At 35.1% G+C, this 14,989-nt stretch overlaps 2 protein-coding genes across 3 annotated transcripts in view; one reads left to right on the forward strand and one right to left on the reverse strand.

The window, feature by feature from the left end:
- LOC141343722 (complement component C8 beta chain-like) overlaps window positions 1–6,646 on the forward strand; it is a 70,862-nt gene extending 64,216 nt beyond the window's left edge. The window contains exons 19-25 of one of the 2 annotated variants that reach the window (XM_073848356.1): window positions 41–238; window positions 566–806; window positions 893–1,021; window positions 3,724–3,887; window positions 4,836–4,986; window positions 5,183–5,251; window positions 6,307–6,646. In XM_073848356.1, coding sequence (XP_073704457.1) covers window positions 41–238; window positions 566–806; window positions 893–1,021; window positions 3,724–3,887; window positions 4,836–4,986; window positions 5,183–5,251; window positions 6,307–6,458 — 1,104 coding nt within the window. In that variant the 3' untranslated portion in view covers window positions 6,459–6,646. The remainder of the gene's footprint in view (window positions 1–40; window positions 239–565; window positions 807–892; window positions 1,022–3,723; window positions 3,888–4,835; window positions 4,987–5,182; window positions 5,252–6,306) is intronic. The other variant, XM_073848355.1, reaches the window with a different exon arrangement.
- A 3,245-nt stretch (window positions 6,647–9,891) lies between these two features.
- c8a (complement component 8, alpha polypeptide) overlaps window positions 9,892–14,989 on the reverse strand; it is a 12,079-nt gene continuing 6,981 nt past the window's right edge. The window contains exons 10-11 of the mRNA XM_073848994.1: window positions 13,619–13,844; window positions 9,892–10,326 (exon numbers count right to left, since the gene is read on the reverse strand). Of these exons, the coding sequence (XP_073705095.1) occupies window positions 10,178–10,326; window positions 13,619–13,844 (375 nt within the window). The 3' untranslated portion in view covers window positions 9,892–10,177. The remainder of the gene's footprint in view (window positions 10,327–13,618; window positions 13,845–14,989) is intronic.

Genomic DNA, 14,989 nt, shown 5'->3' on the forward strand with positions numbered 1-14,989 from the left:
CTTCTGTTTTATTTGAAATAATTTACTTTGTTGTTCCCAGACGAAAGGCTCCTATGATTTCACACTGGAGGCATATGAATCTTACGATGAATACTTCAGGAGTGAAACCACGGCAACTTTGTCCAAAACCAGCGTCTCATTTGGAATTGGTTTTCCTAATGTTTTTGAGCTCAGTTTTAATTATAATGACCACAAGTACAAGAAGTCAGTGACAAAGATGCGCAACTTTTCAGGGACGGTGAGTAGTTTTTGACTGAAGTTTAAACGTAATTAGCCCTTGCTGCCCTCCAAAGGCAAAGTGCAGTAACTACTCCAACACTGAATCTGAGAAAAATGCCTTAAAGGTTTTTACGCCAGCTAGTCAAACATGTTGAGAATCTTGTTTCTCTGAAACGGGACAAAATTGAACAAAGAGACTTTGCCGCAAGACAAAACAATTGTCACAAAGTCCATTTTAACGTGTAGTTACTGCACTTTGCCTTTGGAGGGCAGCATGGCCAAGAGAATGATAACTTTTTGACCAGACTGTGAAGCCAATCATGATTTTATACCGTGTTGTCCCCAGAAAAAGAAATTTATCCGAGCTCACGCTGAGCTTGAGGTAGCGCGCTATGCTTTAAAGACATCAAACCTGATGCTACACCCTGAATTCCTGTCCCGCTTGCAAGCCCTGCCACTGGAATACACATACGGAGAATATCGCCAGCTGTACAGCGACTATGGGACACATTTCATCAGAGAGGCCACTCTTGGAGGAGATTTTGAATATACCATTGTCCTCAATGATGAGACAAAAGAGAAATCTGGTAGGTAAATGTATGTGATCAAAACATGGAGAATCCTGTCATTTCAAAGGCTGAGCCTAAACTGAATGTATCGTCTTTTATTATAGACTACAAGCTTGAAGACAAGAAGAAATGTGTGCAGTTTGGTCTTAAAGTTGGGGCCCAAATTGAGTCGGTGTATGTGAGCGTAGGACTTTCAGGTGGTGGCTGTGCAGGCCTGCTTAATGAGCTTGGAGGTGAGCAAAAAGAAAGAAAGAAAAAAAAACAGTGGCATTTTTTTAATCTTTAAAAGTAATATCCCCTTTTTAAAAAATTGTCATTCTCAGTACAGCTTTATGTTGCTGTGATGGCACACAGACAGAGGCCACTCCCCACAATAGTTGATTGACATGAGCGTTTTACCTTAGTCCCGCCCTCACCGAGCTGAAACAGTCCGACTCTGATCGACATTGTGTGACTCAGAAAAGAAAGTCTCTGATTGAGCAACTGAGGTGTTCTGTTGTTGCATGTAATAATGAACATAGCAGTCATCATTTACTCCCGACATCTGAGCCGCTGAAGATGCAGAGGATAATGTTACTTTCGTTTTTTGAAAGGAAAGCACTGATCTACACTGTAAAAAAAAGTCCTGTACAAAAAAACGGTCAAATGACTGGCAGCTACGGCTGCCAAACACAAACTGTAAAATTAAAGTAAAATCTCGTAATTGAAACAAGGAAAAATCTGTAATATAATGTTTTTTTTTATTCTGTAAAACCTTTAATGAAAATTTCTGTAAAATTATTGTTTTTGCACTATATTTCAATTAACATATTTTACTGTAATATTAAGTTTTTTGTTTGGCAGCCGTAGCTGCCAGTCATTTGACCATTTTTTTACGAGATTTTTTTTTTACAGTGTACTAATGCGTTTATGTTCGTGCAAATCATTCGTGATGTAGCTTCATTCGCAGCAGAAGTGAGCAAAGGGCCTTTATTAATCATTATTTAGCAAGTTAAATGTGGCTAAATGCGGCTAAAGTAAATATTACGGCTCGTCATCCCATTGCAGAGAGGGGCGGGGCAAGCAGAGCTCATTAGCATTTAAAGGAACATGCAACAAAATAGCTTGCTCTAAAAGGTAAAAAGAGTGTTTTTTACACTATCATTGAGAAATTTTAACCAAAGTATGTTATAGACTTCTCATTAAGACCCTAAAGATCATATCACTTTGTGGAAAAATGGGAATCCAATGACCCCTTTAATGTGCAGAGACCTCACCAGAGTGTTTGGAACTTTACAGATAATGTATTCACCCCATCCAAGATGTTCATGTATTTCTTTCTTCAGTCATAAAGAAATGATTTTTTTAGAAGGAAAACATTTCAGGATATTTCTCTATATAGACTTCTATGGTGCCCCGATTTTGAACTTCCAAAATGCATTTTAAATGCGGCTTCAAACTATTCTGAACACAGTTGTAAACAATCCCAGCAGAAGAAAAAGGGTCTTATTTTGCGAAACAATCTGTTATATATTATTTAGATACTTTGTAACCTCAAAACGCTCGGCTTGTGTAGTTCCTCTGAAATCCTTCACCTTCCCCAGCTCCTGTATAGATCTGCTATGGGTTATTTTATGCTATTTGTGCAGCAGCAGTATGTCTTAAATACTCATAACACTGCATCGCCATATGCTTTGGCAGTAGCAAGTGCTGTACTTGCTTGCAGCAGCAATAATCTACAACTACAGCAATAACCAACAGCAGTTGCATTGCAGATCTATTCCGCCAAGACCAAATACATTAACATACCAAGACAGTATTGTAATTAAAAAATAAATATATATACTGATCGTTTAGCTAAATAAAACCCTTCTTCCTCGGCTGGGATCATTTACAACCACATTTAGGATCCTTTGAAGCCGCATTTAAAGGAACACTCCACTTTTTTTGGAAATAGGCTCATTCTCCAACTCCCCCTGAGTTAATAAGTTGAGTTTTACCGTTTTGAAATCCATTCAGCCGTTCTCCTGTTCTGGCGATATCACTTTTAGCATAGCTTAGCATAGATCATAGAATCCTATTAGACCAGTAGCATCACATTCAAAAATGACCAACGAGTTTCGATATTTGTCCTATTTAAAACTTGACTCTTCTGTAGTTATATCGTGTACTAATACCAGCGGAAATGCAAAGCTGCGAGTTTCTAGGCCGATAAGATTAGGAACTACACTTCCATTCCGGCGTAATAGTCAAGGAAGTTTGCTGCTGTAATATGGCTGAAGCAGGAGCAGTAATACCACGCAGCACATGTGCAAATGCTAAACTAGTTGGGAACTCATTTCTGATAATACTCCGCCTGCTTCGGCCATATTACGGCAGCAAACTTCCTTGACTATTACGCCGGAATGGAAGTGTAGTTCCTAATCTTATCGGCCTAGAAACTCGCAGCTTTGCATTTCCGCTGGTCTTAGTACACGATATAAATACAGAAGAGTCAAGTTTTAAATAGGACAAATATCAAAACTCGTTGGTCATTTTTGAACACGATGCTATTGGTCTAATAGGATTCAATGATCTATGCTAAGCTATGCTAAAAGTTATATCGCCAGAACAGGAGAACGGCTGAATGGATTTCAAAACGGTAAAAAATCAACTTATTAACTCGGGGGAGTTGGAGAATGAGCCTATTTCCAAAAAAAGTGGAGTGTTCCTTTAAACTGCATTTTGGAAGTTAGACCATAGACGTCCACTATGTAGAGAAACATCCTGAAATGTTTTCTTCAAAAAACATAATTTCTTTTCAACTGAAAAAAAAAAAAGATATTAACATCTTGGATGACAATGGGATGAGTACATTATCTGTACATTTTTGTTCTGGAAGTGAGCATCTCCTTTACTTTCATTTTGAGCGGTGATCTTTCATTAAAAAATATTGTTTTGTTGTCTGGCTATTCAGATTCCACTAAAGAGAGGGACATGGTGGAAGACTTGTTTATTGTAGTGAGAGGCGGTGACAGTGAAACGGTCTCACGTCTAGCTGCAAAACAGCTGCCGACTCCAGACGTCATGCAGCTGTGGGGCGATGCTGTGTTCTACAATCCAGATTTTATTCGCAAGAAGGTATAGTTTTTCACTCAGTATGTGCATTTCTATACAAAGCCTAATTAAACACACCTGAACCAACTAACCAAGGTCTTCAGACTCACTAGAAACTGTATTAGGCAAGTGTTGTTGGAGCTGGTTAAAGCTAAAATCTGCAGGACGTTGGACCTCCAGAAACAGGTGGTTTAGTAGATGTATTATTTGCTACTTTAATATTTTTACTTACATTTTTCACTGCAGGCAAAAACTGTTTTTTCCATGCACCTGTCAAATTTGAGATTTTGGCCTTTTTGGTTTTTCATTAAGTGTTTTTTCAGACTAGTGGAATGAAAACATCCAAAAGATACTGTTAAGTGTTTATTTTATAGGACTTTATCTATTTGTGTCAATGGATTTCGATTGCAATCCATATTTTTAAAGGCCGTTTAATCAAAATTAGTTTTTTCACCTACACTGAGCCATGAATCTCCACCTCAGTACCCCCCCAAAAATGTAAAAAATATATTTTTGCCTGCTCAATTATGGAGTGACAAAATGAGATACCCAAAAATCTGTAAATTTGACTCTAATATGTAAAAAAAAATAAACATGAATTTTGAAACTGACTTCATCCAGTGTTTAGATTTTTATACTAGAAATGTACGCAAATTAGCACATAATATTTAATTAAATAATGCCTGATTTGCATATTTAAACACTTGTATTATTATTATTTTTTTTCAAATTATCAGTCTAATCAATCAACTTGGTAAGTAAGATGATAACTATTATTAATTTTTTTTTGCTCTATTCACCTGCAGTGTCTCACTTTAAAAATATTTTATTCCATACTTACAGCAGAAGTTCTGTGGCTGTTGTTTTGTATCAGTGTATCCTTCTCTGTAGGGTCGTAGGACTTCTTTTATCATATGAATTAATTTTACTTTGCAAATTCCTGTAATGTTACATTTACACTATTTTTTACAGATAGAACCACTCTATGAGTTGGTGCCGTCACGAGAACCGAATGCTAACATGCTGAAGAAAAACTTGAAGAGAGCTCTGTCAGAGTATCTGACAGAAATCAGCTCCTGTCGTTGCTCGCCCTGTCACAATAACGGCATAGCAGTGCTCAGAGGTGAGAATAATCAGAAACGACTAAAAAGTAGTATTTAATTTATTCATTTATTCAAGAAAAAACACTGAAAAATGTCTTAGAGTGATACCTTTCATAAACTGATTAATTGGCTTTTTAAATTGTTTTTAAATACCTAAATAGCTCAAGAGTAGAAGTTCCTTTGATTCTTATGAGATGTGTTTTTTTCTCTTGTTAGGCTCAAGGTGTGTTTGTATTTGTCCAGCTGGTTATAAAGGACTGAGCTGTGAGATAACCCGACGGAAAGGTTTGTCTGTGTGGTCTATTATCCATAAAAGAGAGATGTTTTGATCCTGTCCCAAATGCTGCACTTGATGTGCATGTCAATTAAAAGGGATGTTTATCTGCTTACCCCCAGGGCATCCAAGATGTAGGTGACTTTGTTTCTTCAGTAGAGCACAAATGAAGATTTTTAATGGAAACCATTGCAGTCTGTCAATCATATAATGGCAGTCAATGGTTACCAAATCTTTAGGAGTAAAAAAAAAACAAACACAGACAAAACCAAATTAAACCTTGCGGCTCTTGACGATACATTCTTAAGACATAAAACGATGCAAAAAACTGAACAGTATTTATATCATCATTGTTAATACATAAATGTTGCACAGAAACCATCCTAAATTCAATCTTCCGATCATCTCTCAAATATGCATATGTGTGCAATTCATAAAATGAACGTATGCACAGAAAACGCACGCATACCTCTCTTTCAGATGTGAAATCTATGAATCGCAAATTATCTTTAACTCGCGCGCAATTGAATGGTTTCAGCTCTCTGCCTCGTAAACGACTCCTAATTAATGTCATTAACACATAAATGATCACCAGTCATCATCCAAATGCTTTAATTTAGAACAATTTTTTTTTATTTCCAAAAATCTGCAGTGGTGTCTTCGTCTGCTTAGATTTAAGTACATGCCCACTTTATAAATGAGGCCCCAAGAGTTTTCCTATACAGTACTGTAGGTCATTTTATGATTTACACGGAATTAGCTCTTTAAAAATGCAGAAAGCATGCTTATGACACTCTTCTATACCATTTCATCTTCACTTGATGAGTTAATGCTGTCATGGTCAATAGCAAAATTCTATTCAGTATCAGTTTACATTACTTTACTTCAGTATATAAAGTAGTATGTAGTAGTTTAGAGTTTAAACTTGGCATTACATACTATGTACAGTATACTATGCAAATTGAATGTGATTTTCTTCACTTGAAAGTCCCTTCTGCACAAAAGCTTGTGCTAAGTGAAAATCTGATTTTGTCATGTATTTTTCTTTTTATCCTAACACTCACAGCATCGTCAGTAGATGGCAGCTGGAGCTGTTGGTCTTCATGGTCCACCTGCACACAAAAGAGCCAGAAACGAAGCCGCCAGTGTAATAATCCAGCACCAGAGAACGGTGGAGTAACCTGCCCTGGGCCTCAGGAGGAATCAGCCGATTGCTGAACCTATCTGCCACCTGACAAACAACAAATAAATGTATCAAAAAGTAAAATTGTACAATTAAATATTGTTGTAACATGGATAAAATATATTGCCAGGTTTAGTGGGCAAATGCATGCAAATAAATAATTTTCTTTAACTAGAGCTGTAATAAAAGAAAAAATGCTGTAAAAATATGTTTTCTTGATTGATTGCATCTCTGGTTTTCAGTCATCATAACTGGTTGAGGTGTCTTAACTGTAAATCCCTTACACTAATTACATTTACTCACCGCTGAAGGAAATAACGTCCATACAAAAACCATAATCGCTCGTAGACTTCATTTTCTTTAAAAATATATATTGTATACAGTGCCTTGCGAAAGTATTCATACCCTTTCATTTTTTCACATTTTATGTTGCTGCTTATGTTAAACTGCTTTAAATTACTTTTTCCTCATATCAATCTACACTCTAGACACCATAATGAAAAAAAAAAAAAAACGTTTTTAACATCTTTGCAAATGTATTAAAAATACAGGCTTAAATACATTATTTGGGATGAAATTGATTAAATTCAGCTCAGCAGCATTAATATCGCTTGTAGACATTATTACACTTCAGGTGAAGTTAACCTGTGGCAAATTCAATTGAATGGGTATGATTTGGAAATGCACAAATTACTAACTAAAATGTCTAACAGCTGAAAATGCATATTAGAGCAAAATCCAAGCCCTGAGGTGAAAAAATAAAAAAATAAAAATAAAAAAAATAACTGCCTGTAGAGCTCAGAAGCAGAATTACATCAAGCCAGACATTTACACACATGTAGTCTCTGTTACCCTTAATATAAGAAGTTTGAAACAACAATGACTTTTCCTAGAGCTGGCCTCCTGGGCAAACTGAGCAATTGATGGAGAAGGGCTTTGGTTAGACTGGTGAACAAGAACCTGATGGTCACTCTAGTTGAGCTCCAGGATCATATGTGGAGATATTAGAAACTTACAGAGGGACAAACATCACTGCAACACCCCAGCGACACATGAAAACACACTATTTGCAAAAAAAAAAAAAAAAAAAAGCATCTAATAGCCCCTCAGACTGTTAGAAACAAGATTCTGTGGTCTGATGAACCTTGATTCTAAGCATCATGTTTGAAGGAACCTAGGCACTGCTCATCAGCTCCAGAGTACTATCCTAAAAGTAAAGTGTGCTGGTGGCAGCCTCATGCTGTGGGACTGTTTTTTTTTTTTTTTCAGAAAAAAACAAGCCAAAATTAAGTTATTTTTTTCTTAAAACAAGCAAAATAATCTGCCAATGGGGTAAGAAAAAAAAATCTTATTTCAAACAGAAAACAAGATTATTTTTCTTACCCCATTGGTAGATTATTTTGCTTGTTTCAAGCAAAAACACACTTAATTTTGACTTGTTTTTTCTAAAAGAAAAAAATCATTTTTAGTCGTCTAGAAAATTCTTCTTGATTTAAGAATTTTTTGATATTTTGGCTGGAAACAAGACAAAAAATCTTAGTAAGAAAAGCATTTTTTTTGCAGTATATAACTGCCAAATGCAGATGTGCAAATCTTGTTCACTGCAAAAAATGCTTTTCTTTCTTAGATTTTTTTTTTGTCTTGTTTCCAGCCAAAATATCTAAAAATTCTTAAATCAAGAAGGATTTTCTAGACAAGTAAAAATTATTTTCTTGTTTTCAGAAAAAACAAATCAAAATTAAGTGAGTTTTTGCTTAGAACATGCAACATAATTTGCCAGTGGGGTAAGCAAAAAAAAAAAATATATATATTATTTCAAATGGAAAACAAGTTTCAAGCAAAACCACACTTAATTATGACTTGGTTTTTTTTTCTTCTAAAAACAAGAAACTAATTTTTACTCATCTAGAAAATCCTTCTTGATTTAAGCATTTTTAAATATTTTAGCTGGAAACAAGAAAAAAAATCTAAGAAAAGCATTTTTGCAGTGTTGAATAATACCCAAAAAAGAGCTATATGATGCTTTTACAATGTACTTACTTATTTTTTTATTGTTAGTACATTTTTGAAGTTATGACAAGTTGTGTTTTGCTTTGTCATCATAGTGCATGGAGTGTAGATGGATGTGGAAAAAAGTAATTTAAAGCAGTTTAACATAACAAAATGGCAAAAAGAGAGGTATGAGAGGTATGAATACCTTTGCAAGGGACTGTATTGTAAATACTTTGATTTTGTTCTGGGACAGATATCTTTGTTACACTGGAACAGGTAACACTGGAATCTCCCAATATACTAAATCTTTCTATTACATTGGGTAATGATGATCTTCAGGATCTCCTAAATACCTTTAAGTTACTCAACACACTGCAAAAAATGCTTTTCTTACTTGTTTCCAGCCAAAATATCTAAAGATTCTTGAATCAGGAAGGATTTTCTAGACAAGTAAAAATTTGTGTCTTGTTTTTAGTAAAAACAAGTCAAAATTAGGTGAGTTTTTGCTTAAAACAAGCAAAATAATCTGCCAATGGGGTAAGAAAAATAATCTAGTTGTCTGCTTGAAATAAGATTTTTTTTCTTACCCCATTGGCAGATTATTTTGCTTGTTTTAAGCAAAAATTCACTTAATTTTGACTTGTTTTTACTAAAAACAAGATAATAATTTTTTCTTGTCTAGAAAATCCTTCCTGATTCAAGATTTTTTAGATATTTTGGCTGGAAACAAGACAAAAAAATCTACGTAAGAAAAGCATTTTTTGTAGTGCAGCCCACTAACTCTGCTAGATATTCACCCACAAAGTGACACTTTACATTTTGTGAAGCACAAATGTTTACTTTATAATTTTTTAAATATTTTTTTGGACATTTACGAAAAATCTACATTTATGAAAAATTAAACACAGTATTGATGCCTAACTAAAAATCAACTAAAGTTATTTGAGTTCTTTGAATGTTTGAATTTGATCATTACGGAAGCCCAGAACTACAGGTTGAAAAAAAAGCCCATTTATGTGCTTCATGTTTTTTTTTTTTTTTTTCTACAACTAGGTTAAGAAGTTTGCTGTTTTTTGTCCTTTATAGAGCTTGAGAGCCAAAGTACAAAAGGTAGTCCATACAATGTATTTACAACTTTACACTCTTAAAAATAAAGGTGCTTCACAATGTCATAGAAGAATATTTATCTAAATGGTTCCATAAAGAACCTTTAATATTTGAAGAACCTACTGTATCTGTTTCAAAAAAGGTTATTTGTGCCAAATAAGGTTCATCAGATTGTAAAAAGGTAAGCAAGCAATGGCTCTATAAAGAACCTTTGACTGAACGGTTCTTTGTGGAACCAAAAATGGTTCTTCTATGGCATTGCTTGAAGAACCTTTTGATGCACCTTTATTTTTAAGAGTGTACTTCCAGTTACTGAATAAAAATATTTTTCTTGTTTTACAAACAACCACAAGACATTGTTAGGTAAACATTTCCTTAAAATTATTTTTTTATTTTTTATTTTAAAGATATATATATATAGAGAGAGAGACAGTAAACAACTGAAGAGAAACTAGAGGGAACATGACCGAGGAAGGTCAAAAAGCCCCCAAAATTTGCATACTTTGATTAAACTGAACAACATTAGCTGGCAAAGGTCAATCTAAAACAGCAATTTAAATTTGTGCTTGTTTTGCAACAACAAAAAAATAATATCAATGACAGAATCTATATTTTAAGCAGACAGAAGTGGTATTATGTTGCATTATGATGCTTTTTAGCAACTTTTCTTCTGACTGCTGATTCCTTGACAAGGCAGACCATCATCCTTTGGCTGTGGGTTGTTGCATTTTCGTTCTCGTGTCTTTTTTCCAAACTTACATGTGGACCAGGAGCTCCAGCAGCTCCAGACTCCATGTGTAGGACCTGTCACAGAGAAAAACCTTAGAAACTGTGCTCTGCAAAGGCCTTTGGCTCCATTACACCAGTATTAGGCCATGTCCTCACTGTTAGTGTTTGAGAGGACTGAATACTCTATATATTCAACTGTATTCTATAAGTGACTATCACCTGTAACTAGGGCTGCACGATTATGACAAAAATCATATTTGTCGATTATTTCCTTGAAATTGTAATTGTGATTATTAATTACAATTATCACAATTTACATTGATTGATGTTTTAAATAGCTTTATATCATTGTTTGAAGCAACTGCATGCCATAATTTTAAATATGTGACCCTGGACCACAAAACCAGTCTTAAGTCGCTGGGGTATATTTGTAGCAATAGCCAAAAATACATTGTATGGGTCAAAATTTTAGATTTTTCTTTTATGCCAAAAATCATTAGGAAATTAAGTAAAGATCATGTCTATGAAGATTTTTTGAAAAATTCCTACTGTAAATATATCAAAATGTCATTTTTGATTAGTAATATGCATTGTTAAGAACCTAATTTGGACAACTTTAAAGGTGATTTTCTCAGTATTTTGATTTTTTTGCACCCTCAGATTCCTAATTTTCAAATAAATGTATCTCGGCCAAATATTGTCCTATCCTAACAAACCATACATCAACAGAAAGCTTATTTATTGAGCTTTCAAATGATGTATACATCTCAGTTTTGTAAAATTTAACCTTATGACTGGTTTTGTGGTCCAGGGTCACATATATATAATTATGCTCCTTTTCTCGTTGTCACAAATGTTAATAATACATTGGTTAGCTTTCTTTAAATAAAAAAGTAAAAAATATGCATTATGCATAGGGATATAGGGATATATCAATTTTCAACGTGCGATTAATTGACAATGCTTTTCTCATGGTATTATCACAATACTTAAATTTATTTGCAAAAAACGGTGTCATAATATAGTATAAAAGTTTTAACAACTATTTTCTAACTGAACATTCAAATACAATAAAGCAATACACAAAAAATTAGAAAATTTACACAGATTAAAGTGCAAAAATTTATAAAGACCAATAGGCATCACTTTACAGTAAGATCTCTTAGTTAATGCATTAATTGTCACGATCAGCAATAGCTACATTTGCTACTGAAGTTATTAATCTTTGTTAAAAAATACAACTCTTAGTTCATGTTAGCTCATTAAATAACAGTTACAACTTTTGATTTTAACAATTTGTTATTAAATATTGGAATTACCTAAGATTAATGAATGTTTAGAAGAATGTTTCAATGGCATTTTATGTTAATGTTAACTAATGAAGCCCTAATGTAAAGTTTAACCGAACAATAAAGAATCAAAATACTTTCAAACAATATTTTGTAGTCCATAAAAAAGTTTGAAAACAAATAACCAATTAAGTCTAAATATTTAAGTATTTGGCGCTGTGATGAACACCACAGCAAATACACAAATCTGAATGTCTATTTAAATAATTTAAACACTTTTCCGAAACTGAGAGCTGTTTTGTTTTTGGGGTTTCCGGGGTAACGGCTGCATTATGTTTAGCGCCATCTGCTGTCAGAGAATGAAAGTGCGCTTTCATCCAGGGGTGCGTTTCCCGTACAACGATGTAACTCGCTGGTTAACCTCCATAGTACGATGCATTGTTGTTGAAACGAACTAAGTAGTCACGACTGTTTCCCGAACACAGTCGCACCTCTGTCGTTTGAACCACATTAGTTCAACAACTTAGGGCCGTTGTTTATGACTCAACCGAGTAATAACTTCTGCTATTTAACTGATTAGAGATCTCAAAAATGCAGCTATATTGAACATGGCACCTAATGACTAATTTACAATTTTTTGTTCCGTCATTTCACTTTATTTGATGTTTGATTCATCGCGTGCTCTCCCTTACGTCATACTCCGGGGTTCCCTCACAGTGCGTTCACACTGGCACGAAGCGAGTGGGGCGAAGCGAGCGTTTTCAATTCATTCATGCTGAAGTTGAGCGTAAAGGGTCGCGTGGTGCATTTTGGGATTGGAAGCGGCGCGGAGAAGGCGTTGAGAGCAGCTGAGAGCGTCAAAAGGTTGGACATTCCTCAACTTTATGCAAATCTCGAGCGCAAAACGCCGGGCGACAACCAATCGCTGTGAGAAGTAGGCAAGGAAAGACTATGACGCATGTTTCCGAAACTGGTGGATTACTGCTGAAATCACATATTATTGAAAAAGTCAAGCAAAAGTAAATGTACTTTGCATGTTTTCATGCTACAGTTTATTTTGTGAACCGCCATTAAAAAAGACAAATGAAGCGCAAACAGGGTGTAAACATTGTTTTTCAGAGGCGTGCTCAGCCCTAAATTAGACACTCCCCAAAGCAGTCGCGTTGTAGCGTTGCCAGCGGCACTGAGCGCAGATTTGACGCTGTAGTGTGAATGCACCATTAGGCTTTTATGCACATGCGCACCAATCAAAAACGGTGCTTATAAAGGACGCACAAAAATACATAGATTAAAATGCATTTATATTTAGCTAAAATTGAGGATATAGATTGTTAGTGACCAAGAGCATAATTTATTAAGCCCACATGTCTTACTAACAAGAAACAATGCTTTTAACAACAGGTCGAGAGCTGTAGTTCCAACCAAGCAGGTTTGCAACGCTGTTTGCGAATGTTCGTTTGAACTATGCTGTTGGGAAACACCCAATCGTTGAACTACGTTGGTAACGATGGAACTTGCGACCATAGTTGGCTAACAATGCTTTTAGGAAACGCACCCCAGAGCGTTTATTTGTTATAATTATTCTCTGTATTTTGATGTGCCCATGATAACAATATCGATTCACCTCTCACAATGTGACATGCTCTAAACACGCCTCTTAAGCACGCAGAATAATACAGTTTTTTTTATTTTTGTAATCGCAGCTTTGGATGATTACGTAATCGTGGCATTCATAATCGTGATTAGAAATTTAATTAATTGCTGTTTTTTTGTCCTTTATAGAGCTTGAGAGCCAAAGTACAAAAGGTAGTCCATACAATGTATTTGCTCTACACTCTTAAAAATAAAGGTGCTTCAATGTCATAGAAGAATCTTTATCTAAATGGTTCCATAAAGAACCTTTAACATCTGAAGAACCTTTCTGTTTCAAAAAAGGTTCTTTGTGCCAAAAAGGTTCTTCAGATTATAAAAAGGTAAGCAAGAAATGCTTTAAAGAACCTTTTGAAGCACCTTTAACGACAATACTCAAACCACATATATTTCTGAAGTAAGAGCTATATTTTGATTAAGTACATTACCTTTTCTTTCAGTCTCCTCACAGGCATGACCCCTGTAACCATTTTTACAAATACAGCTGCAGTCTGTCCTGGAGAGCGCAGGAATGCCGTTATTCATGCAGGCGGCGCAGCGACACGGGTTGAAGTTCTGCATGTACTCTTCCCATGCCATCTTCAGATGAGGCAACTTTGTGCGAAACTGCTCGGCTACTGTGCTTAAACGCACCAGCTCATATATCGGTAAAGCCTGTGATAGAGCAGCAGTGATCATTAAAACTCAAAGAAACAACAATGAACAGAATATCAGTAGCTGGGGTTCCATCCAAAGTGACAATTAAGTATGCACAACACCTTTCAATCTGTGTATCATTCGTTCACTCATTTTTTTATTTAATAATGAAAGTAGAAAAATTAAAAAACGGTTTCTTTTCATTCGTAAAGACATTATGTTTTTTGAGGAAAAGATCTCTCCATTTAGTGGACTTCTATGGTGCCCACGAGTTTGAACTTACCAAATGCAGTTTAAATGCAGCTTCAAAGGGCTCTAAACGACCCCAGCCGAGGAATAAGGGTCTTATCTAGGGAAACGATTGGCCATTTTCTAATATATATATATATTAGGGATGCAACAATACAGTTAGTCCACGGTTCAATACGTACCTCGGTTTTTAACCACGGTTTTCGGTTCGGTTCGGTTCTGATATCTTGCCACTTCAGTGTGGGTTTTTTTGGAACAAATTAACAAAATACTCCTGTAAACCTCTGCACACTAGATAAAGTGTGGTTTAGTATGTGTCTGCTTAATTTTTCTTTTGAGAGAGGTATAATTTTTTTTATTTTTACGCAAAATAGAATGGGTTTCATTCATACTGGATGCCAGAGGGCGCCCTTGTGCTAAAAAAGAAAACACATATGCATCATAGAAGTAGCGCAAACAACGTTCTGTTCCAGCTTCTCTAATATGGATAAAAGCATCGCTATTGCTGTAACTTATTAAAAACAAGATATAAAGGTAAATATTTTGAATGATTAAATCTAAGGACAATAAACACTCGTCTGCAATAATATATGGTTAATCTGTGTTCTTCAAGCCATCTCGGGTATTTTCATAAGCCATTGCTAATCGACAAACATTGAATATGAGTATAGAATTTATCGTCTGCCTCATTCTGTGATGAGAATCCACATCAGATCACAACATAAGGAAGTTATTTCAAACACTCGACTGATGTTGTGAATTAAAAACAAGTTATAATGTTTTTGTGACTTGTTTTTATAACTTTTGTTGGACAACAGGTTTAGAAAGGCTTATCATTGCATGTCATTAGAATGGAAGATGCTCTGCGTGTTGCGTTAATTTTTTCAAATATAAGAGGGGAAGCGTTTTCTCAT

Source organism: Garra rufa, chromosome 10 (genome assembly GCF_049309525.1).
Source record: "Garra rufa chromosome 10, GarRuf1.0, whole genome shotgun sequence".
In the NCBI taxonomy this organism is placed as follows: Eukaryota; Metazoa; Chordata; class Actinopteri; order Cypriniformes; family Cyprinidae; genus Garra; species Garra rufa.